Source organism: Fragaria vesca, linkage group LG3 (assembly GCF_000184155.1).
Source record: "Fragaria vesca subsp. vesca linkage group LG3, FraVesHawaii_1.0, whole genome shotgun sequence".
In the NCBI taxonomy this organism is placed as follows: Eukaryota; Viridiplantae; Streptophyta; class Magnoliopsida; order Rosales; family Rosaceae; genus Fragaria; species Fragaria vesca.
The window spans coordinates 3,510,750-3,538,112 of record NC_020493.1 but is presented as its reverse complement, the minus strand read 5'-3'; the positions used below and the strand labels follow the sequence as shown (position 1 = coordinate 3,538,112).

General features: G+C 37.3%; 2 protein-coding genes across 2 annotated transcripts in view; both read right to left on the bottom strand.

Moving 5' to 3' along the window:
• The window catches only part of LOC101310880, a 1,534,871-nt gene that overhangs the window by 209,727 nt on the left and 1,297,781 nt on the right, over nucleotides 1-27,363 (bottom strand). The window lies entirely within an intron of this gene.
• LOC101307670 (NAD(P)H dehydrogenase B2, mitochondrial-like) lies at nucleotides 20,235-24,690 on the bottom strand. Its single transcript, XM_004293456.1, has 10 exons — nucleotides 24,394-24,690; nucleotides 23,297-23,564; nucleotides 22,867-23,064; nucleotides 22,476-22,726; nucleotides 22,146-22,365; nucleotides 21,960-22,064; nucleotides 21,403-21,675; nucleotides 21,191-21,312; nucleotides 20,806-20,934; nucleotides 20,235-20,717 (listed from the first exon to the last, which is right to left on the bottom strand). The coding sequence occupies exons 1-10, from the start codon at nucleotides 24,480-24,482 to the stop codon at nucleotides 20,630-20,632; spliced, it is 1,743 nt and encodes a 580-aa protein (XP_004293504.1). The 5' UTR covers nucleotides 24,483-24,690; the 3' UTR covers nucleotides 20,235-20,629.

The window sequence follows — 27,363 nt, the reverse complement described above, 5'->3', positions numbered from 1 at the left end:
AAAGCAGCTTGAAAGTAATGTGTATTGACCATGCTTGCATAACAAGATTGAGATGCAAATGAGAGAGTTACAGAAAGTAACTTTGAAAAGTGACTAATCACACTTTCATCAACATCTACAAACCGTATTATGTTACGTACAATTTAATTAGATCATCAAATAATAGTTAAGCTTACAATTTAATTATTCTTTGAAGATACATTTTTTAACATGAACTTTTACTTCTTTGAAGATGATTTTTTAACATGAATTTAATAATCATCGTCTTTAATTGTGTTATCGACATGAATATGACTTTGTCTTTTCTTGTTGATTCTTTTACTACAGAGGATTCTCAGCTAGGCGTGCATCCAAAACCCTAGAATATGACAAATGGGATGGAATTAAAATAAAGTCAAGATTCATGGTATGAGTGGGTGTCTAACTGTGTTCTAGTGCTGTGTCCTATAACATGACAAAACGGATATCATACTTCTTCAAGTCACGGATTATTGCCCTGTATTTGTTCTTGTTGATCATACATATGTGGGGAAATCGATTCTGAGAATATAAACTCCTTTTGGGTCTCCAAATCTATTGAAACTTTCTGTACTCGATGGATCTCGCAGGCCAATCCCATCAGGGAATGAGCAATAATCAATTGCAGATTTTGTCCCTTAACCATAATTCATTCTCCACATGATCGCAACCCATATCTTACATACTTAGCATAATTGAATCCATGTCTATATACTGCCGACTTCAGGGACCCCATAATTTAGTAGCCTGATCATGCACCACTCCCATTCCTAGCTTGTATGAAATGAAGCATGAGTAAGCTTTTGCTGTGTTAAGATCTACACAACTATGAGATACACAGAAGGCTTTGGTGGTTGCTTTGGGTAAATTATATGGGATGAACATGGAATCATGATCATTGTGTTGATTTTTGGTGACTTCAATTCATCCAACATTGCTCCTCCTGCAAAGTAGGGTGGAGCAAGGGAGTAGTGGGAGTGTAAGCTAATCCCCCACTCGAATATATGTGTGCGTATATATAGCCAAGTATTGAGTAACTTCATGCATGTTTCTTTATGCTGGATTGTTATAATTTTTGAAAGAGGTAGCTTGCATGCGATTAGAGAGAGAAGAAGAAGTGTTCGAAAATTGTCTCGATTAGACACAACACACACAAGTATAACTCAAAGAAAGCAGTACGAGTTGAAGTGCGGGCTTGTTCATCTCAGTAAAGGATTTGCGTACTTACTATTAAGTATTAACTACACACGTTTGCCTAAGATCCTACTTGGAAGTTTATGATGTTCTGTTCTGGGGCTGGTGGTTGCTCTTGAAGTGTTAGGTAGAAATCGCTATTCGGGTGCACAAGCTCGAAAGTGATGGTTGGGGACACCTTTGAGTAGGGAAGAAGTGAAATGCAATACAGCTAGCTACAAGCATCCACAGCTTCGACATATATCTTAGCTTCGAAGATAAAAGTACATATATATAACAAACAGGGCATGCTGAATCAGATCTACTCCAACGACGGGTACATAAACATTACCCATAATGAAGATGTGTGTACCTAAGAATAAGACAAAAGACATTGCTTGATGAAGTTGTATGAATTTGGTGTATGTCAATCTATGATTCCTTAAGGGATTCAAATGTGTTTCACATTCATATTAATTATCTGGAAATCAAAACCGTCTAATCTTTGCTTTTTGTGTTCTACAGAAGCTGACCCTAGCTTGCAATCTCAGTTGTAATTAGCCGCATATGGCCATATGGGAAACCCCAAATTCTTGTTTCTGATCTATGAGTATCCTTATTTTCCTGTAGCATACGAAATGGAGATTGATCACCGGTCAATCGAGCACCGGCACAAAGGACGTGTTTATGAAATTCATGCATTGGTATAAGGTATACATCAATAGCCAATGATCTTGAGAAATAGCCATGATATATAAGAAACATGTAGACTAAAAAATAGCCATGATATATAAGAAACATGTAGACTAAAAAGTTTCCGTTTACAAGAGAATGATGTGTGATGAGATCATGGAAGGGACAACATGGTCTAAAACCCGATATGGTTAACCAGCCTAAACAAATAGCATGCGGATTAGAGTGTACATATATCGAGAAAAGTAACGTGAAGCAAATGAGAGGCAAAATAACCTGCTGCCTACTCCAACCCGGAGGAGCGCTATGGACAAGACCTCCATTTCTTACACTCAGGTTCTCCACTCTTCAAACCAAGTTACCATGCATATACAAACTTGTGAATAATTTGCATATCAAGTTGTAAGTTGGAAGGTTTTTGGTTTTGGCCGAATTAAAATCCAAGTTTAGACCGTCTAAATAAAACTTTTATATATTTTGAACACGCATTTCACACAAACACTGTCTCTAAAACTGACAAATGATAGAATTTGACATGCAATATCATCAGGTTGATTAGTAAACCTATCTATCAGTCTCTCTCGAGAAGTTCAAGAACTTGCAAAGAGTTTCATGACACGTTTTCCTTTATATTACACATTACAGTACATCTACAAGGAAACCATGATTAAGAACATAAAACAAAATTATTACAATATATGACAACTTTTTAGTGAAATGAACCCTAGACTAAAAACCATAATCTTCAAATCTATAAAGAACCATGTCAATGTTACTCAACTGAACCAAAATAACTACTAAGCAGCTAAAGGGGTTCATCCAAAATGTAAACCAAGAACATAAAGTGAAGTAATTGATGGACTTACTCATCAAGAACTAGCACCCTCAACAGCTTTGTAAACCCAGTAGAAACACTAAAGCATGAATTGCAGTTACATTTTCAACAAAGTCCTAACACAAAATGCCTCTAAATAGACTCTAATATTTGTAATTTGTAAATGTAAAAAGTAATTGAAATTAAGCATAAAAGATAAATGAAATGCTCGTAGAATGACTCCATTTCTTCCTTATAGAGAGCTATGAGCCACATATGGCTTATATTATTTAGATATGGGAATGGAAGAGAGTCGCACTGCTCTCGGGTAAATTTGAATGTTATCTTGCTTTAAGAAACTTGTTCAGTCTTATTTTTTGGGCTATGCTTTGGGATTGTTCCTTTATCTTGTTTTTTTTTTGCTTAAAAGTAGAAAATGAATTTTGACATGTTACTGTTTCAAAAATTTATCTCTGTTGTGACTGAATTTTTTTTCCAGATTCCCTATACATCTGAAATGATTGAACCTTAAGCTAGAAAAATTATCTGGAAATGTTATTTTTGGGACAATCACTCTGTTTTCTACTATTTACTGTAAAGTACATAGTAACAATATCAACTTCAAATGCAGTGACAATAATCAAGTTAAAAAAAAACTTATCTACTTATAGGTTGTTAGATTGTTTAGATAGGTTTATAAACAAGTTTTGAATTCATTGGATCTTTGACAAAGAAAGTGCAAAATACAATGATGAGTATCTCTTACCCACGCTGAAGCATGAACATAGCCAAACAATTCAACATCGCTACTAAACCTATCCCACGCGTGATTTGCATGGGTCGTACGTAAACAAATGTTCCAAAGGCGCAGAGGAGCCCAAAGTCAACAAACCGACGATGAGGGTGATGAAGGGCAAGGGCTTTGACATAGCTGAGGCAGAAGGTGAAACCTATGCTCACAACTATATCGAAGAGAAAAACGTTGTCTTCGTTGTTGTCCATGGGAGTCGCAGAGAGAAAAGAACGACAGTTTTGGATGGTGCTGGATATAACGTACATTTCAAAAAACTGCCTTTGCTGGAATTCGGCGACTTGCCGAAACATTCTGCCGGATTTCGACCACTCGTCGGAAAATGGCCATAGCTTCCCCGTGTTCTCCAAAACACCAAGTTTTCGACACCCATGCAACCAAAACACCTAGATTAGCAACCAAACTTCTATTTCTCAAAACCACAACCAACATAGAAACAACAAGGCACAAGGCTCACCTTCAATCTGCTTGAAACCAAAAACCCAATTGCTCTTCGGCCTCCTCCTAGTCAGATTTTCACTTCTGTTCATCCAAACACCAACCCAGAAGTTCCTCAACCGAGAAACCAAGCTTTACCTCGACTCAACATCACAGCAGCTGCCTCCAATTCCTCCCGAGACTTGTCTGGGCCCCAAAAGAATATTGCAAGGCTCATCGGAGTTGCAGATGATCGCTTAAGCACGAAGAACGCCGGTCGCCGGAGATCGAACTCGAAACCCAGAAAAGGGAGAGAAAAGGGGGTTTTCGAATTAGGGCACAAATCAAACATACAAGGACATAAAATAGAAGAGGAGGGAGAGAGAAAGAAAACCATACCGCTGATTTGCCGAACCGTGACCGGAATCTTGAGGTATGACCGGAAAACAACTGAGGCTTCATGGCGTTGATCCCGTTGTATATATGATTTGAAAGTTAGGGTAGGTAGAAGAGAAGAAGATGAGTGTTTTGGTGGTGGCCGGATAGCGAGCGGTGGCCGGACAACATCGCTCCATCGTGGGTCACCGGAGACAACAAGAGAGAGGAGAGAGAGAGAGACTGGTTTGGGCTCGGGTAAACGCTCGAGTTTGGGTTTTGACAGAGTCAACCCATCTTTCCCCTTTTTATACTTGAATCAACGACTAAGATTAAAACGCTAATTGATCCGAAGGACCAAATTAAATGAGTTATTTTTTAATTTCAGAAAATTATTTTTTTCTTTTTACCACAACTTCGATAAATCATAGAAAATAGCTCGAACCTCCGAAAAATAATTCGAAGACATCGATGAACTTGTGTCGTCGCGTACTATGACATTGGGGCCTTAAAAGAAGAATTTGACATTTCGAGAAAAACTCGAAAATAAACTTAAGCGTTAACTTACTAAGTTACCGAGCACGGTTAAATTTTTTAGTAATTAATAGAAATCCCGGTAAATTGATAAAATTAGATACGGGGTGTTACAAATTTAATCGGTGTCATGGAGGAGTATGCTGGCACCAGCAAGACGAGCGATCTAGAGAAAGACTTACATAGTAGCAATAGCAGTTGCAGTTACGTAGTAGCAACATCAACTGCTACTACAGTGATAATGACTATAATAAAACCTAATTGCTCCTCGGCCTCCTCCTAATCAGATTTTCACTTATGTTCGTCCAAACACCAACCCAGAAGTTTCTCAGCTGAGAAACGAAGTTTTACCTCGACTCAACATCACAGCAGCTGCCTCCAATTCCTCCCGAGATGCATCTGGGCCCTAAAAGAATATTGCAAGGCACGTCGGAGTTGCAGATGATCGCTACCCGAAGAACGCCGGTAGCCAGAGAACGAACTCGAAACTTAAAAAAGGCAGAGAAAAGAGGGTTTTCGAATTATGGCACAAATCAAACATACAAGGACATAGAATAGAAAAGGAGGGAGAGAGAAAGAAAACCATACTGCTGATTTGCCGAATCGTGGCCCGAATCTCGAGGTATGGCCAGAAAACAGCCGAGGCTTCATTGCGTCGATCCCCTCCAAAGATGGTTGTATGTAGGATTTGAAGGCTGGGGTAGGTAGAAGAGAAAGAGATGAGTGTTTTGGTGGTGGTCGGGTAGCGAGCAGTGGCCGGACAGCGTCGCTCCATTATGGGTCATCGGAGATGAAGAAAGAGAGGAGAGAGAGATTGGTCTGGGCTCGGGTTAACGCCCGAGTTTGAGTTTTGAAAGAGTCAACCCATCTCTCCCATTTTTATACTCGAATCAACGGCTGAGATTAAAACCCTAATTGATCCGATGATTCAGATTAAATAAGCTATTTTTTAATTTTAGAAAATTAGATACGGGGTGTTACAATTTTAACCGGCATTATGGAGGAGTACGCCGGCGTAGGCAAGACGAGGAAAGACTTACATAGTAGCAATAGCAACTGCAGTTACATAGTAGCAACATCAACTGCTACTACAGTGACAATGACTGTACTAAAACCCAATTGCTCCTCAGCCTCTTTGATATGAGCACAAAATGTTATGTTTATAATGTGTTTCCTACCCTATTTAGTTATGATATTCTGATAATAACGTTATTTCTAATATGTTTTGTGATATTAGAGACATAAAAAGTTTAATTGAGAAAAGAAGGTTAAATCACGAAAATAAGAGAAAAATACTGAAATAGGCAAAGAAGCCCTTCTTGCCGTGCAAGAAAGGAGATATCACGTTGATCGAAGGAAGAAAAAATCAAAATTTTCGCCCTTCTCGCCGTGCAAGAAAATATCACCGAAATTTTCGTTTTTCTCACACAGCGAAATATTTTTCCCTCCCCAGAATTTTTCGTCCGAAACTCGCGAATTTATATCACACTGTTGAAATTCAGTAGAAAATTTTCCTGCCGAAATCTTTTCCCACCGAAATTTGAATGGCAGTGGTGAGAGTGGTCAGCCGAAATGTTTGACTAGTTTGCATGGCAAAATATTAAATTTTGCACCCAAGGGGATTAGAATCTTGCTTGGGTTGGTACAAGGCTAACACCTTAACCAACCCTACTAACCATCCAACTTGTTTATTTTAGTATCTTTATAATATATATTGTTTTTTTTTTTTCTCAGAATCTGAAAAGTAAAAAATTAGGTAAATGTCTAATCCCCAACTAACTTTTTACCTACACTTCCATAAAAATAAAATAAAACTTTTTACCTACACTTCTTAATTCATTTTTAATATATCTGCATGCAATGTCTTATCCAGTATATACCATGAAAAAATTAGGTAAATGTCTAATCCCCAACTAACTTTTACTTACACTTCCATAAAAATATAAAAAAACTTTTTACCTACACTTCTTAATTCCTTTTTAATATATCTGCATGCAATGTCTTATCTAGTATATACCATGCCTTATGGGGTGCAATCAAGTGATAACTCATGGACACAGTCGAAAGGACAATCTTCCAATGATTATGGTTATGGCTAAGGTCAAGCGATGTCCAATCCCTACTATAACTTCCAATATGGAAACCCACAGTCAGCCCCCCTTGACCCATACAAAGGTGAGGTATCATTTAATGACTATTCTTCACAATACACTGAAGGCTCTACACAGAGAGACGATAAAGATAGTGAAAATTTTGTACCTCATAGGTCTTCTACGTGGTTTTAAAGTACTCATGTAATTCCATGTGAAATGTATCATATATATATAAGGATCTTGACGTCAAAAATGAGAAATTTAAGGAAGAAATTCATCATGAGTTGTCATCTAAGATTTGAGAAATTAAATAGGGGAGTATCTTGTTTAATCTTATATCCTATTTATCTTAATTTTCATTGGTTTGATGACTTAATAAAATATAATCTCCCTTGCAAATAGGATTCCAAGTAAAAAAAGGAAGGAGAAGTAAATTTGGATTCCAAGTCCAAAAGGAAGAAGAAAAGTCAAACTTGTTCACCTAGTCCCACATCATTTTGGAAGGAAAAATAAATTTGGATTCCAAGTCTATAAAGGAAATTTGGATTCCAAGTCCAAAAGGAAGAAGAAAAGTCAAACTTGTTCACCTAATGCCACATCATTTTGGAAGGAGAAATAAATTTGGATTCCAAGTCTATATAGGAAGGAGAAAAGTCAAACATGAGCACCTAGTCCCATATCATTTTGGAAGAGAAGTTTCACCAAGATATTCACTATATAAAGACCGCCTTATGTACTTCTCAAATCATCATTCATTTATGCAGAAACTTAGAAAAATATTCTAGCATAGGCTAGCAGTTTTCCTTCTCCGCTGATTTGAGAAGTACAAATCAAACATACAAGGACATAGAATAGAAGAGGGGGGAGAGAGAAAGAAAACCATACCGCAGATTTGCCGAATCGTGGCCGGAATCTCGAGGTATGGCCAGAAAACAGCCGAGGCTTCATGGCGTCGATCCCCTCCAAAGATGGTTGTATGTAGAATTTGAAGGTTGGGGTAGGTAGAAGAGAAGGAGATGAGTGTTTTGGTGGTGGTCAGGTAGCGAGTGGTGGCCGGACAGCGTCGCTCCATCGTGGGTCACCAGAGATGAAGAGAGAGAGGAGAGAGAAACTGGTCTGGGCTCGGGTCAACGCCTGAGTTTGGCTTTTGACATAGTCAACTCATCTCTCCCATTTTTATACTCGAATCAACGGTAAGATTAAAACCCTAATTGATCTGATGGTCCAGATTAAATAAGCTATTTTTTTATTTCAGAAAATTAGATACAAGGAAAGACTTGCATAGTAGCAATAGCAGATGCTAAGGCTGGGCTCGGGTCGGGCCAGTTCAGGTTTTCAGAAAACCAGACCCGAAACCTGAAAATATCGGGTCGGGCCTTTTCAGTTTTTAAGCCTGACTGAGCCCGGCCCGTTTAACTTTTTTTCGGGCTTTCAGGTATTTTCGGGCCCAAACATGATTATTGCAGTGCAACTGTAATCAATACATTTTAAGCCCATTTCCCTTCATTAGTTCATTATGGGATCATTCAAATCCCAATAGTCCAACACAAAACATAGCAAACAATAACCAAACATAATTATTACAGATCAACGAAACTAAATGGATAAACCAACATCATCTGACTCAAAATGACATCAACCAACATCAGCATGACATCTACTTGACTCAAAATCTCTTGCCCCAAATCTTTTACTGAGTTCATTCTTGCTCCCCATTTCTCCCTCAACACTATAAACAGGTTCTTCCCAAGTATCTGTAATAAGCAAGCTTCTAAAACGCCCCGCTAGGACCGCCTAGTCCCCGCCTAGGCTCTAGGCTGCAACAAGCTGCAACAAGCCGCCTCGCTTTTCTTCCAGGCCTTTGTGCTAGGCTGTGGGCGATTAAGCGGCCGCTTAGCTCGCCTAAATGCCGCCTAGCCCGCCTAGCCCGCCTAGATGCCACCTTGCCCGCCTAGGCTGCTAAGCTCTCAGGCTAATTTTGTTTTCTTTTTGTGGTGGGATTGTTATATTGTGGGGAGTATAAGAGTTAATTGTGTGTTTAAAATTAGAAATGTATATGTTTATTGTTGTTGTTGCTCACTTTTACAGGAAGTTATGCTAAATTTTAGTTATAATTTATTTTATAAAGGGGTATAGCTAGATTATGTTGAATAATTTATCTATATTTAACCGTTTTTAAATATTAAATTGTATTAAATATATTTTTTTAATTAATAAATCTTAAAAAATACAAATCGCTTAGTCCCCGCCTAATCCTCGCCTAGGCTGTCCAGGCTCTAGGCTGTGAGTTACCGCCCGCCTAGCGCCTAGCTCCTTTTAGAACATTGGTAATAAGAAATACAAACATCAATGTCTGAAAATAAAAAACAAACAACCTTCTTCAGTTTGTAACATTCAGTAATTAACAAAGTAAGAAGGTAGACAATGTATTGTGTAGATTGTGACTAGACCTAATCACATTGTGTTATGTGCATCATATATACAGTAAGAAGGTAGAAATCTAGTTATTTTGCATGAACGACAAAGACACAAGATATACATGTGTATTCCAGAATGAACTTAAATCCAAAAATAAATACCTCCATACTCATCAAATATATCCTCCTCGGCAACTATTTGTTGGTTGGGGTCATCTGGCCTAAACCCTCCACGAGGAGGACTAATTCCTGGTTTTTGCTTGAGTTCCCATTTCAGAGGCTGAAAAGGACGCAAAATAGGAGAAGAATTAGGTATAAGTTCCATAACAGGGCACTATTTATAGTACATGGCATTATTTTTTAGTAAGTGCGCCTCAAACAGAGTAAACTGTAAAGAAGAAGGGTATTCAAATCCTAGACCATAAATCTCATAAAAAGGAAATACCACATTCTGCAAGTCCATAAATCTCTTCTTCTTTCTTTTTTTTTTCTTTATCACTTCACACCAACACAGGTGACAATTCAATACCTAAGAGGTCGGTTAACTTTCTTTTTTTTTTCTTTTCTTTTTCTTATCACTTAACATGCTTGGGATACAAGATCCATCTTCCTTAATGTTTTGTAATGCTCTAGATATATATGCCTGACAATGCTTTACAATAAAGGATACCATAAGATACAATCTTTCCATGCATTCAATCTTAACTGTGAAATAAAATTGAAAATCAAAATACATCAATAGTACTTTTGAATCTGCAACTCTAATAGTAACAACCAATAACCATTACAGTGGTAGGGAAGATCACTTTGTGGACAATGTACAGAGATTTAATACTAGTTGAACACCGAAAAGTTTCTTCTATTCTAGATTCTAAGACTGAATTATTGAGTTCACATACAAAAGGCAGATCAAGACGAATATAATGTTCAAATCAAGAAAACAATCTAGAGGAAAAACCCTACCCAACGAATAATCAGGTCAATAAGACAATCCCCAATTCAAGCTACAAACCTACAATTCAAGCATCATCACCCATCAATTTAAACAATCTTTCTTCTACTGATACAAAACCCATCAAGAACTACACCACATCATCCTAAAAGTCTAAAACCCATTAGTCGAAACATGATAGAAATAACAATTACTTCAAGAAATCCACACAAAATTGAACAACTTTTACTGCGCATCTAAACCAAAACCACGAAACCCACAAAGAATAACAAACCAAAAAAGAGAAACAAGCACTTGGGTGAGATCAAAATCGATGAATACCTCTATGTTGTGGAGGAATAAGAACGAGATATTCTTTTGGGTTTTGCCTTTAAGTGTTAGAAGAGAAGAGAGAGAGAGTAAGAGGTGCAGAGAAAACCCAGAAAAGAGTCGAAGACTCTTTAGTTTTATCGTTTTTTTTTTAATAAAAAATTATATTGACCAATATATAAGATGCTGACGCGTGGCAAAAATTGTGTGTCTCGGGCTTAAACGGGCTTTCGGTGCAGGTTGCGAGCCCGAACCGAACTGAAAGTCAACGGGCCGATCTATAGCCCGAACCAAACTCCTCCCAATTTGGACCGGCCCGATAGGGACCGATCAGGCTTTTTGTTTTGTTTTTCTGGGCTTTTAGGCCTGAACGCCCAGCCTTAGCAGTTGCAGTTACATAGTAGCAACATCAACTGCTACTACAGTGACAATGACTGTAATAAAACCCAATTGCTCCTCGGCCTCCTTGTTATGAGCACAAAGTGTTACGTTTATAATGTGTTTCCTACACTATTTAGCTATGATATTCTCATAATAACGCTACTTCTAATATATTTTGTGATATTAGAGGTATAAAGAGCTTAATTGAGAAAAAAGACTAAATCGCAGAAATAAGAGATCATACAGAAAAAAGCAAAGAATCCCTTCTTACCGTGCAAGAAAGGAGATATATATCACGTCAATCCCTTAAGGATCTTGACGTCAAAAAGGAGAAATTGAAGGAAGAAATTCATCATGAGTTGTCATCTAAGATTTGAGGAATTAAATAGGGGAGTATATTGTTTAATCTTATATCCTATTTATTTAATTTTTGTTGGTTTGATGACTTAATAAAATATAATCTCCCTTGCAAATAGGATTCCAAGTAAAAAAAGGAAGGAGAAGTAAATTTGAATTCCAAGTCCAAAAAAGAAAGAGAAAAGTCAAACTTGTTCACCTAGTCCCACATCATTTTAGAAGGAGAAGTAAATTTGGATTCAAAATCTATAAAGGAAGAAGAAAAGTCAAACATGGGCACCTAGTCCCACATCATTTTGGAAGAGAAGTTTCACCAAGATATTCACTATATAAAGACAGTCATATGTACTTCTCAAATCATCATTCATTCATACAGAAACTTAGAGAAATATTCTAGCATAGTCTAGCAGTCTTCCTTCTTCGCTGATTTGAGAAGTACAAATCAAACATACAAGGACATAAAAATAGAAAGGGGGGGGGGGGGGAGAGAGAATGAAAACCATACCACTGATTTGCCGAATCGTGGCCGGAATCTCGAGGTATGACCAGAAAACAGCCGAGGCTTCATGACGTCGATCCCCTCCAAAGATGGTTGTATGTAGGATTTGAAGGTTGGGGTAGATAGAAGAGAAGGAGATGAGTGTTTTGGTGGTGGTCAGGTAGCGAGCGGTGGTCGGACAACGTCGCTCCATTGTGGGTCACCAGAGATGAAGAGAGAGAGGAGAGAAAGACTGGTCTGGGATCAGGTCAACGCCCGAGTTTGGGTTTTGACAGAGTCAACCCATCTCTCTTATTTTTATACTCGAATCAATGGCTGAGATTAAAACCCTAATTGATCTGACGGTCCAGATTAAATAAGCTATTTTTTAATTTTAGAAAATTAGATACAAGGAAAGACTTAGATAGTAGCAATAGCAGCTGCAGTTTCATAGTAGCAACATCAACTGCTACTACAGTGACAGTGACAGTAATAAAGTAAAAAAAATTATCTGCTTAGAGCATTTGCACCGTTAGAGTAATTTAATGGGTAATTACTGGGATCCATCCACTTTCTACAAAAGATGGAATACACCGCTTGAGTTTCGCTCGGGCAATTATTGGGACCGGCCTCACTCAAATTGCTAAGGCAATTGGATTGTCAATTTTTGGTAACTAATTTGTTCGAATAATTCAATGGGTCCCACTGAAATAACCGTTGTCTATCAAATGTCAGACTCTATTTCAACTGTAAAAACTATAACGGCTTTTTGACTATAACCATTAGATTTTAATCATGTGACTATAATTAAATAACAACGATAGTCTTATTTTTTTTCCCTGTTTTCACTTAAAAATTTATTTATAAATAAAGAAAAAATAGAAAACTACTCCTCTAAATACTCATCCTCTTTTTATAATTTCTCACACCAAAACTTTCAAAGGTTACCTCCTCATCTTCTTCCTTCATCAAAGTTTAACATTTTCAATTAATGAATTATTCAAATATAAAATGTGAATAGTACATTAGTAGGCAAATTGCCTTCAACTGGTGCATAGACAAGGGATAAGCAATTGCCAATTTCAGATTAATAGTGAATTAGTAGAGGCAATTCAATTGGCAAATCAGCAATTGTCTTTGCCTAACGGGTACAAATACTCTTATAGGTTGTTGACTTGTTTTGATAGGTTTATAAAAGTTTCGTATTCATTGGATCTTTGACAGAGAAAGTTTAAAATATAATGATGAGTATCTTCTTCTTCCCAAGTTGAAATATGAACCTATCTAAACGATTCAACAACCTAAACTTATCCCACACGTAATTTGCATGGGTTGAATCAAAACTGACAAATGATAGAATTTGACATGCAACATCATCAGGAAGATTGGTAAACCTATATATCAGTCTCTCTCAAGAATCTTGAGAACTTGCAAAGAGTTCTATTATACTTTTTCTTTTGTAATACACCTTATAGTACACCTATAAGGAAACAATGATCAAGAAAATAAAACAAATTTACTACAATATATGACAACTTTTTGATGAAATCAACCTTAAACTAGAAATTATAATATTCGAATCTATAAAGAACCATGTCAATGGTACTAAACTAGAATTAGTCTTAGATTTTGTTTTATATAACTTTTCTTCATCCCTAGTTGGAAAGTATAGTTCGTTTTAATTTATTGATCTCTTGGGATTATCCATACTGAAATTAAGAACAAATTAATGACGTACTACGTATACAGTAAGCTCTGATATTTATAAATCTATATTATAAAGGTGAGTATTGAAATGCACTACTAGAAATCCACGTTCTGCACAACCTTTGGTTGTAACCGGCCAAACATACATATATGCAACAAGCTGTAATCAAGTTACAGAATTTCAGCATATAAATTATTGGTAATGCTCTTAACAATACATAACAGTGATATATCATTCGATCTTAATTATTAAAATCATGAAGATGAGGGATCGTTCGAGTTGGTAGGTGCAAGTTGTGAATGAATATTTAGGCAAGGTGTTGAATTTGATCTACGTTGATGGCTCCATCTACCTCTTTTTGTCTTGCGACCTACAAGTCATTATATTATAACAGTTAGCTTAAATTAGTAAGACTCAAATCTCTTCATATTTCAACAAAATAAGGAGCGACTTTTTGCTCATCAGCTTTTCTTATTGAAGTCATAAATAATCAAATAAATTAAGAATGGACGAGAAGAATTTTATAGGAATAAAAGAAGTTTGAATTCAACAAAAAAATGAGGCACACTGATCAGATAGTCATACCCCAACTAGCTACAAGAGCTATACCCTATACCATATATCACTTTCTACCATAAAACTCACCAAATCAAAATGTCAGAGTAAAACCAAATTAAATTTCCACAAATAAACATGAATCAAGGCATTAAGCTAAAGTTCTTTCTCCAAAAAAAGAAAAAAAAAGGGCATTAAGCGAAAGTAGCTACCACACCGATAGAAATGTACGAGGGAAATAACAAATTGAGTACCTTTCTTACTCCAACCCGAAGGAGCTGGTATGTTGAAGGACAAAACCTCCATTCTTGCACCCTTGTTCTCCAGTGTGCTTGCTATGTTATTTTCACCTACGAAATTCAAACAAAACTTAGAAGGGAAAATCCCTTAAACTCAAGGAGATAAAAGGCTTACAGAGATGGGTGTTACATACTTTCACAAATGCCGTTTTGTGGTGAAATTAAAGTCTCAACATAAGACACATAAAGAGGACAAGGCACCTCGCAAGTCCAAATCACATTTCTATATCTCTCTCTCTCCGGATCATACAATCCCAAGTCTTTTCTACAATTCAGAAGAACTTCCCCATTATCCAAAATGCATATAGGTGCCAAGTAAAAACTGAAACCTTGAGGTAAATCCTCGGGGTAAATGTATATGACTTCGGTCCAAGACTCTTCTACTCCATATTCCTTCATCATCCATATACTAAACTCGTGAGATACAAGTAAAGAATTTCCCGACATCACGATTGAACTGGATATCGGGCAGTTAGAATGACGGCAGGGAAGTAGAGCCATCACCTGAAACCTCTCGTCCGCGAGACCAATAGTCACTATTCCCATAGTACCTTCCTCATACTCTGACCCCCTTAATTTGGCAACCCAATGTAGGGTTTCGTTTAATAAGAAACCCGGCGTCTGTGAACGCGTGTTGTAATATCTCAGCCTAATATGATTGAACTCCAGATTGGTCCTCCATGACCCGGTTTTGAGTGTAAACACCTGAAGGGTGGTATCATAATCAAATACTCTAGTAACTCGTATTACCTTGTAGTCTTCTATGGTGGAATCATAACCGAATCCAGCAAGAGCTACATACCTATCACCCTCGAGATGAGTACTACCACCTTCAGGTTGCGGTAGCTGCTTGAATTCTCTAGTCAAAGGGTTCCATATTATGATGTTACCGTTTTCAAATCCTGCACACACCAAGCCATTGCAAGAGCCATAGATCATAAAGCAACCGGGATCGGAGAACGTTACCGGATAATCAAGCTCTGTGATTGCAATGCCACCATCATCTTGCTTAGATATTACATCAGCTTGGGAAAACCACCTGGTTCCTACAAGGAGGTTGAAGTGGTTGGTGTTGACTCTGCGAAGGTGGTTCCGGACAAAAGAGGGGTCGGAGATCAAAGCACGCCATGACTTGCAAACGCAGCGAAAACGTAGTAGGGATTTGGCCGGTAGCTTTAAGAGTATCTCAACAATGATATCATCATCGAAGTCGGGACCGACGGTGTTGGTTCCAGGTCTGGGAATTGAAGTTGACATTCTCATGTGGAAGGATGAACAGCGGGGCAAGAATGTAAGGTGCGGGGAAGTGTTGACGAGGAAGGGAAGATGGGGGTGGTGACTATAATGAAAATGGAGAGGGCATCTCTGTGTGTATGGATATTCCAGCAACTCAGCAAGTGCAGGGTTTTTAAATCAGTAGAAACGAGGATTCCTTTGTAAGCTAATGGATTTGTAAATTATCAATTAAAAATAGGAGTCACGCATGCTTCATTTACAAAAATAAATACCTTTCATATATCAAGAGAGAATGACAATTTTATCTCATGCCAGTGATGCCACCTAAATTGATATGAAGAGAGAGAGAGAGAGTGGGGGCAACCTTGAGTTTTAAGCTGAGAAAACTTGCACTCTCATCGGGAAGTCAATGGTTTGAGGAGGAAGGAACGTGCTCGCGTTGACAATATGAAAATGGAATTATTATTTTTATTTGGAAAATGAAAAATTGTTTGAGGGAAATCTTATTTTGGGGGCAATCACTCTATGGCTATACTCTATTACATGAAAAATTACTCTATTACAAGTTCGTTGAAGTTGGTGTTGACTTTGCGGAAGTGATCTTGGACAAAAAAGAGGTCGAAGATCAAAGCACGCCGTGACTTGGGCTAGAAGAGTAGAAGAGAGCCCAATCAGTCCATGCAATTTAGAAAAGAGCAATCTAGCGGGAGAAATGTATATGACTTCAGTCCAAGACTCTTCTACCCCATATTCCTTCATCATCCATATACTCTTCTAAACTCATTATATACCGTACAAACAAAGAGTTCCCAACCATCATGATTGAAGTTGATGTAGTGTGCATGGGAGACGGGGATAACGCGGTACATAAGTTTATACTTTATAAGAACCAAAAGGGGATATATGTATGTATTTTTTTTCCGATGAGAATGTGTATGTACTTACAGGAGAAGAAGAAGTTGTGACTTTTATATTTAGATAATATGTCTATTCTATAGAATAGAATAAACTGAGAATAAGGACTCACATTTTGAGTATAATTATGAAGTAGAGATTTGGTCACATCATTACAATTTTGTGACTTCATTACGTTTTATGATCAAAGTTACTGCCCACAAACTCAAAATCATCAATTTAGAGACATAGTTAGATCATGAAATATATGATAATATAAGTCAATACCATTTGCTATGTCACAACCCTTTGTGGGTTCTATCTACCTTTTGCTATGTCACAACCCTTTGTGGGTTCTATCTTCATTACGTTTCATCTCTCATCGCTCAAACCTGTACGTTTTAGTAACCCATTATTTTAAGAAAAACAAATGTGTCTATGATTTCACCATTTGTGGCCAATTATTTACCTATTCATCTCTCATCTACAAGAATGGTGCGATATTTGTACCAATTATACATAACACTATGGTCTGATGAAGATCAGAAAATTACATAGTGACCAATTATTTGCCGCTTCATCTCTCTCATCCACAAGTTTTTTATATTATTGATCTAGAGAAAGAATTACATAATAGCAATATCAACTACAGTTACATAGTGGCAATAGCAAATGTTAATGCAGTGACAATAATTAAGTAAAAAGAAAAAATGAGTACGCAAATTCAATTGGATCAGATTCTTAGAGGGAAAGAAAGGGGTATTAATTTTTCACTCTTCAGTTTTAGCTTGCATGAAAATAGAAACTTGAGAAATCTCACAGTTTTATTTTACACGTTAGCTAAATTACATAGTACTTATTATTTATATATATTCAGAGATTTGATTGTCTATTTGTAGAGATTTGATTCTCTTTCAGGTTTTGATAGTACACGAAAAACTCATATTTCTATTTCATTAAATGACTAATTTTTAGGCTAAAACAGCTCATTTTATCTTTTTCTCATTGTGACAATAGAACTTATATATATGATCAGCTTATATAATATAATATTAAACCACTCATGTGTTTTATTAGAATATGTAAACAAATCTGTTCTAACACATGACTCATACTTACAACATAACCGAGATCTAACAATCCATAATATTAAACCACCCATGTATTTTTGTGGAATATGTAAGTCTTGTCCTAACACATGACTCCAACTATTTGCTTCATTAATTTTGCAAAACATGAGAACTTTTCTGTTAAGTTTCATCCACTATCTCAATAAACCGTATTCTTTTTAACGTTTATGGAGGACATGAGGAGTTGAACATCTTGGTAGATTATTTAAAGAACCAGTTCACATCATATAAGACCTTTGCTAAAATAGGAAAATAGTATCCCTCATATGCACGATTTAGAATAGATACATCCTGATTCCTGAAAATTTAATTTGGTGAACACCATCAAACTCGCTATGTGAAGATGGCACTCAAATTGGGTTGGCTATTGATCACAAGAATCATATGTAAATACATTATTTTTCTGTTTCATTTGCCATTTTTCACAGCCTGTGATCATGTGGTTCAAGTACATCTCTCCAGCTTGTTCCTACACTCAAACTTCATTTCCCAATGTTAGAGCTCATCTTCATTTTTATTTGTTCATCATCAAATTCTCAAGTCAAGGAGAAGGCTAAATCTCTTTGAACTTTAGATCAACAGAACAAGAATGCAAGCTAGAATACAAAGTATAAGCAAACAGACAATTGATTACCAACCTCACAACATTAATGATTGATCAAAGGAACTAGTAACTTCGTGCTTATACTACCACAAACGTCTTGCATCTCCAGGATAATGTGGACCAAGAACTAAATATGCCCCCTCAGTACGTAGAATCTGAGCCGTGAACTGATCATACATGTTACAAGATCCAGTTCACAAGCAATGCATCTTTCATGTCTCATTCATACATGAAGAGTCACCAGTCTGTATCCGAACCACCGTGCTTTATTCCCTTTCAGTGATTGAATTCTCTGATGATCACAAAACCTGGACTAGAAATACAACCTGCATATCATTCAGTACTGCTACCTTTTCCACTTTTGAGCTCTTTGATCGCTATACTCAGCAAGTCAGCAGTAAGCAATTCCCAGTCCCGGCAGGTTTCCTCCTTCAGCCATGTTAGAAGGAAAAGCAGTAGTAAACGAGACTGATATGCTTGAAACAATGCAGCAAGAAGCACTCCAACTAGCTGCCAAGGCTCTTGACCTCTTTGATGTCACTGAACCTACTGAAATAGCTCAATTCATAAAGAAGGTTAATTAGCTCGTCTTCTTCCTCATTGAATCCTCTAATATTAGACCTCAGGGTGTATTTGAGTTTGATGCTTTTGTTTTTGGATGCAGGATTTCGATGAATCATATGGAGCAGGGTGGCAATGCATAGTGGGAACAGATTTTGGTTCGTTTGTGACACACAGCCAGGGGTGTTTTATCTATTTCTGCATAGGTAGCCTTGCATTCTTGCTCTTCAGGGGTGCGGCTAATCTAGCCACTTCGGCAGAGCTAAATAGTATTCCGACATTGGAGGCTGTAAATGCATAAGCTTGATTTGATTCATAATTGCCTTGCTTTGCTGTTCAATGGGATTTTTCATGTTGATAAATAAATAAATGAATGTTGAAGAACATATTCCAAGTTATGTCATTTTTTCATAACAATTCTTTTCAACATCCATTTTATTGAGCTCAAGAAAAAAAAAGCCTTTTTACTGAACATGTTACAAGCAGTTGTGTTATATTGATGAATAGTCATGAGGGACAGAACCAGCATAATAGGTTTCTCTCTTGCAGTAGACTTTTTTTTTTTTTGGACGAGCGCACAAAGCCATTAGATTTAGTAGACTTGGAAACCATGAAACCTAATGCTGCAAGCTGCAAGGTAAATATATAATGTCTAACTTTGTCGAGACACTTTCTTATTATGATTCTATAACACAATTTATTTATTTTATTGATAAGTTTATAATTAGTTTTTTTCAAGTGAATGTTCTCAAAATTTGATCCAAGCTATCTTAAAAAATGTGTGTTATAGTCCCACAATTTGAGTGAAAATCACGGATTCAGACAAATTTAAAGTGAAATATTACAAGCGTTAGGCTCTCACAACACAATAAATCTCATCACCAAAGCCTATTAAATGATATAACCTAACTCTTTCTAACATCAACAACAAAAACAAAGCCCATAAGGCCCATAATGGCGAGAAAACAATCAAAATGATAACGTCATAAAAACTGACACAAGATAGACAACTTTAAGATATCAAATTATTGTACCGAATTTGAATCATAAATGTAACATATGATGTCATCACGCTCAAAATGATTGTGTTCAAATGACATCTAACACGTTAGATTTAATCGCGTTTGTGACTCATGGTCGATAAGAATCTTAACCATTTACTTTCGTCTAGGTTGGAGCTAACTTGCCAAACCTTTTTACAACAAATAATATAACAATGACACTTAATCGCGTCGTGTCATGTAGTGTTTGGCCATGCTTGCACAAAGATACTGAGTAGCACAGTCAATGTCAGGCTGTATCACTGATAACGTCTGATCGGAAGTTTGGCAACGTGTTTATAGTTCAAAGAAGAGCAATCATAAATACAGAAAACAGGCAGAAACGTATAATAGGGCTCGCAAAAGTCGGACAACTTTTTGGGAAAGAAATTCATATTTGCTGACAGGAAGAGAAAACCGATGAAACCCAATTGTCAATGCTTAGGGTCTATACAAACATTCCATAACTGACTTAAGCGACAGAATTATTTTGGTGTAACATTATCAAAAGAAGATAATCGTTCCAATAAATCAAATGAATCAAAGTACTTCCTATAGAAACAACATCAACAGAAACTTGGCGTCTCCGATAGGACTATAAAGAACGAGTGTGAATAAATTACATCCAGCAAAATTGGGGACCTTGTAATCCCTACGGAATGTTGTTTTATCAAAAGCAGCAGATGTCAGACTACTTGATTCCTCATTCTACAGAAACTTGTTTATTGCCAAAACTGTGGTAAATGTGTGAACCGTATAGTCAATATGATGTCTTCCCTCTCAAATCTGACTGGAATCCCTCCCGAAAATGAAACGCCTTGCCCAGTCTGAAATGACCATTCCCCTGTTGCGCCAGCTTACTTGTTTGCTGAAAGGTAAAGAGGAACCAAACAGAAACATCAAGATCATGGACATTCCAACCATGCCCCAAAGAGATCAAACAGATTAATATATACCTTGCATAAACAGAATACCAAAGCCACTGGGAGCTGTAGCCAATCGACACACCATCACCAGGAAGAACAGGGAGTTGAGCAGCTGTTTGCTCACCTCCCAGAGGAGCAAATTGTCCAAGATGCTTATACCTTTCAAGAATAATCAAAGACATATTAGCACATTATATCTAGCCTGCACGACTTATAATTATTGAAAACAAAACTATCAAGCACAAAATTCTAACCCTGAATGAAGTGTGACTCAAGTATCAAAGATCCAAGAGTCTTGATACAAAAATGAGAAGCACACTGAACCTACTTCTGTTTCAGACTCTCATCTAATTCCAAACAATGATTGAAGAAAGAGAGAGACACATGCACAGCAGAAACACAGACTGATTTGTACCTGAAGGGACGGAACCGATGGCGACCTTCTCCTCGAAACCTGAGAGGACCCTCTGGATATTTCTCACACTTTTCCATTCGGTTGAAACAACTGGCAAGATAGGCACCTTCTTGAGCTGCAACCTGATATTTCATTTAACAAGCAAATAAGATATACAGACCTCAGCATGCCTTCAACAGCTAGTAACCACATGGTCATGAATATGTCAATACCTGGGCTGTAGCTGGAAGCATTTTCATCTCGGAATCCACTTTAGATAGAGCTGTTTTGAAATCTTCAATGTTCAGCTCCACCGTGTCGGTTGCACTAGCACCCTTTGTTTCCTTCAAAAGATCAACAATATTGCGCATGTTCTTGTTCTTCAAATAAAGATCCACTTGAGGATATCTTTCACAAATGTCATTGATGACTTCTTTCCATTCCTGAACTGTAAGTGTTCCTGATTTGTCCTTGTCTGCCTTACTGAATATGGCAGAGATATCTTCCTATAAAGCCAATAGGTATAAGAAACAAGAGCAGAAATTAGTGATAAGTTGAATCAAAGACCATTACAACTAAATTGATAACGGGTAGACTTGATGAGTTGATGGTTATAAGAAAACACGGTTACATAACAGGTTTGTAAAGTTTGGTTACCATAATTCAACATCAAGACAACTGTCTCTGCATTGATTCTGGTTGTGGCTATCCTCGGTATAAAAGTGCTGATATATTGTTTCCAGAAATGTTGGTATAAAAGTTTAGATTGAAAAGTAACAAGATGAGTTACCTGGACTTTTCGCTGATTGATTGTGGCACAATCACCAAGTGCATAGATTTTGTCACATCCCTCCACTCGTAACCATTCATCAGTTGCCAGCACACGTCTATTAGCCTGTTCAAGGTTCTTGATTAGTCATTACTATGTAGAATGGATAGACACAATGCAACAATGAGATGTCAGAGGTTACCACACCTGACCAATTTGATTCATGAAATCCCTTATGAAAGGGCGCGATCCAATACCGGTTGACCATAGAGCCATTCCATAGGGCATGGTTTCAATTTTCCCAGTTTTCATTTCTTTGGTAGTGATTTGTTTATCGTCTACTTTGGTAACCATTGATCCAGTTTTTACATCAATACCATCTCTGCGAAATTTTTCTTCAGCAAACTCTGTAATTCTTTTATCAAACCTGGAAAATACATGGGAGAACTTCAATGAGTAAGCTTCTGCAGTCAGGAATATAAACATAGAAGAAACAACAGTCTGCATAGCAGTATCTAAGCCAGATTCTATACTTACATACTCAAAATATGATTTCCGGCCTCAAGAAGTGTAATTTTAACTTTATCTTTGACCTCAGGATATAATTCGCCTAAATCCTCATTCACATAGTCATGAAGTTCTGCAGCAAACTCCACACCAGTTGGGCCACCTCCAACAACGGCAAAATGAAGAATTCTCTCCTTCTCCTCATCAGTGACAGTCGGCAGGCTTGCCTTTTCAAAGCATTCAACAACAGTTTTTCGTATCTTCTGAGCATCTTCTACTTCCTGCAAATAGTAAGTATCCCAAGAAGAGTCAGTAACAAAGATGCATACATTAATTCCCATCAGCTGAGAAACTTCATTTTAGAAGAGATAAAATTACAGTATTGCAATAAATGAATATACAAGGTTGCTGAGGATGTCACCTTCAAGAAATGGCAGTGCTCCATCACGCCAGGAGTATTAAAGGTATTAACACTGGCTCCCACAGATATTACAAGGTAGTCATAGTCCACAACAAATTCTTTTTCCTCATCCTCTAGTTTAGATCGGCAGTAGATTTTCTTCTCTTTTGGATCAATCTTGAGACACTCAGCTTCAGTGAATTGAAACCCAATCTTTTTCTGCACAAAAAGAAAGAAACAAAGTTAAGTGACAAATGAATGAATTCTGAAACCAAATGGCATTGCAACGGGATTCTATCCACAGGATATGAACCTAACTTCCAGGTTATCATAACTTCAAAGTTTCACTGTCTAATCAAATTAAATTATTAAATATTGCTGGCATGTAGTCAACTAGAGACTCCGACAGATTAAGGAGTCAGCAAAAACAAGCGAACAGCAAAAGTATTACCTTTCTAACAATGTTACGAATTGGCTCAATAATGCTCCGAGGCTCCACGGTACCACAGGTAACACTTGGTAGTAAAGGAGTGAACGTAAAGTAATTCCGAGGAGATACAACTTGAACATCATATGAGGAATTTGTCAGACTCCTTAAGAAAGATGTACCAGCCCACCCAGTTCCAAGTACAACCACCTTCTTTCTTTCGGCACCTGGTGAACTACTGATCAGGTCAGAGTCTGAGTTTGCCTGAGCATAAGCCACATAGCCACCACCACTGCAACTCAAAGCAATTAACATAAGCCAATAGGTAGTCACAACATGTATCACGCATATGTTATGTAATACAATGCACAGAATCTGAGGATGGTGACATGATCGCCATAAAACAGCAGAGCAATCATCGATGCAATGCTATATCTCACATAATTTTTAGTCTACGAATTCCATTTCCATACATTTAGAAGAACATACATTAATGTTTTAGTAACAACTGAGCATGAAATAATTCCGATAGATCTGATCAATTTCCATAAGCTTCCAACAAAATTGGAACAAAAAAAACAGCACATCTATACAGCAATGAACCTTCTTTGCCAGCACAGAATGATTTAACATCTTTCCAATTACGTCTTATGCTCACAAAAATTAAAACGTATACCAAAATTGGATCTAACTGATGCGAAAAACTTCCCACAAAATTGGAGCAAAGCAGAGAACACAATTTCCAGCAAGAAAACGCAATCAAAACAGAGCCACACTACATCAACAGAATCTCACACAGTATATTCCACGCTAGACTCGTAAAATTGCAATGTTAAGACCGTAGTAAGCAAAATGTAATCAAAATTTCAAATTCGAGCTGCAACTTTCTACAGAGATCTAACCGATTCCAGAAACTTCCAACAAAATCGGAAGAAAAAAACAGAGCACATAGTGTTCCGCATGAAAAATAGCAATATATTACAAAACGAATAGTCAAAAATAAAAAAAACTAAACAAACTCCTTCATATTTTATTGCAATTAACAATGCTACATGAACTAAAAGAAATCAATAACGACGAAGATGAAAGAGAGAGAGAGAGAGAGAGAGAGAGAGCAGTACCTGACGGCGACGACGAGTAGAATCTTCGAGAGCCTAGGATAGGCACGGAAAGGTTTAGAGATCTTCTGGAGGATTCCGAGGTCTTTCATCTCCGGCGGCGTCAGATCTGCACCGTCAAAAATCACCGAGAGCAAAAACGCAGCGGCGGCGAGAGAGAGAGAGAGAGAAAAAGGAGAGCGGCGGTTATGTAAGAACGTAGTGATGTTTATATGAGAGAAAGAAAGGAAAGAAAAGGAAAGTTGTATATATGGGGATCCGAAGAGGTTGGAGGTTAGGCGGAGAGGCGTGGTATGTGTGTTGTGTGAAGGTTCCAGCTTTTCTCTCGCGACTTGGCGCGCAAGAAAAAACTCGGCACGTGCGAGAGAGAATATTCGGAGCGGTTTCGGACCGTGGGAGTCGACACGTAAGCGGGAGGGTGGGGCGCGAGGGTTGCGTGAGCAGTGAAAGCTTGTGATTTTTTGTTGGGGGAATATTTTATTGGGTGTGGTGGCGATTTGGTCAAGGAGAAAAAGCGAAGCCACCTTGATCACATGCCACATGGTCTGGCACGAAGCCTAGCTGTCGCTATTGTACGCCGTCCGTTTTGTGAGCGGATGCCCTAAATTGTGGGGGAGTCTTGCCGTCTTGGTCAGTTCTTTTGTACTTCGGGTTTGACATTTTGCCCTTTTGACAAGTTTTTTAACCTACGTTTTACCTTTACGAGAGTAATAAAATCAGGAAAATAACTTGGTAAATGAACAAAGACCTGTATTATTTGGCTAAATACATAGAATGTGTTGGAATTGTGTGGCTCAATATGCAAAGAAAACTATTACTATATAGTATAGGTGGGTGAAAGTGTGGAACACTAATGTTAACGGTGTCCGAATATTCGGAAATGAAGGAAATGAAATTTCGTAGAAAATACATCACCAAGATTGGAAATATTAAACTTGACGATTCACTTATAATTTTTCATTTCCATTCTTGTATAAATACTGATTATGAAAATTTGAATCTAAACACCCATTAATAAATTGTGAAAACGTTTTACTTACTTGTAATGTAATAGAATGATTATAATGTATTCAAAATCATGCTTTCAATAGATCATAATGAATGAATCGGAATTCATTCTAAAAATATATATATATAATGAATCGGAATTGGTATATGTCCCATTTTATAATATGACTTTGATTCTAAAATACTTATTTTGATTACGAATGAGTTTATGGATCAATCCTCTAGAATCAATACTGATAATTAATTTCTTCTCATATTTAACTTTTCTCCGACTCATGATTATTTCTCCGACTCTGATAATCAAACATGTCATCATGTTCTCATGTAATTGAATTGGTTGTAAAGTTATGTGGAATGATGAAACGAACGAACCAAAAGTGGTATATGATGACTAATTACCAAAAATGCTGTGATCATGTTATGGTTAACGTTGGGGAGAATTGGTCAAGGAAAGCAAGAGCCACCTGCATAACAAATAATATATATAGAACATTCCACATGATTTTGGCAAGAAGAAAAGCATTGATCAGCTGTAGATTGACGATGAAGTCATGAAACAAAAGATGACCTAACTACTACCCAAAATAATGGGAAGCTAGCATTTCCTAATTTTCTATACAAAGACTAGCTAGGATCTTCTTCAGGGTTAACACAAACACACTTGATTTGACAAACATTGCTTTTCAGCTTTCGAGACGTCTAACATTGACCTACGATTAGTCTATTACCTAACTATTAAGTATTACCAAGTTTCTTACAAAACAATTATGAGAAAGTTCGTAACCGATACTCGTAGAACTTATGTTGCTCAAACCTTTACATTTGACACACATAGACGTACTCGATGAATCCAAACGCTGATAATTAAGAATATTGTTTAACGAGCTAAAATAATTTTTGACACACACAGACATACTAGACAAAACAGGCCTCGTAGATTTCAGAGAATTCATGTACTCGTTGTTCAAATTCCAGAAAGTATAGACTTAACCATACATCGGTCATTACAGTCGATTCAAATCGGTACAGCTTCAAAGTTTGTTGCTAGTTGGTACGTCGTACTGGTTATTCAACCCAAGCAGGTTGAAAAGAAGCTTCACAGCAAGATGTTTGGGACATTTTTCCTACCATAACTAGGCCTGAATTCAAGTAAACTACAACATGGCCCTCGGTCCGTTATATGTCAGCCCATCCTAAAGCCCACATTGTAAATGGAAAGGAAAGGTTTTTCATATTTTAAGGGAAAGAGGGAAAAAGAAAGATTGGACTATCTAAGGTTTGACATACAGATATAAGAATAGAGGAGGGAGGTGAAAGATTCTACAGAATTTAGGAACCAGATTACCAGAATCATGCAAGGTAGAAACATCAGCATCAGAGAGTCCTATAAACAATGAGGGCAGAGCTACGGCGGCTATGTATTTCTATGGCAAACTAATTAAACTAGTTAATTAGCTTTGTGGATCTAACTCTAGCTCTACATTATTGATTATTGCCTTGGCATGTTGTTTAGTCTCTAAGATTCTAAAAGCCAACCATACTCGACAGCACGTCTGTAAGACAGCTGATCGAGCTCGAGCCCTCCAAATTAGTGCTACGTACTGATGATTGATCGAGAAGTTCTCCTGCCACAACAGATATGTTTATCTATTTTGAGCTAAGCAAGTATAATGTGAGTGATAATTATAGAGCACATTACGCGTACGTACGTCGTTGTTGGTGTTCATACAGTGCTGCTGCACATGGATGGGGTCATATTTTTCAATACGTTCGATCGAGCTGGAGCTAATAATGCTCACAGCTCGATCGAGCTAGCTACATATAAGCTCATTTGCTACCATTAGTATGTTGATGAGAAGATATCGACCTCAACCAGTTGGTACGCGGTCGATGTTTGTACGGTTGCACATATGTATACGTTTGATGGCTATATTTTCAATTTTCAAACCTGGCAGGCCAATTTCG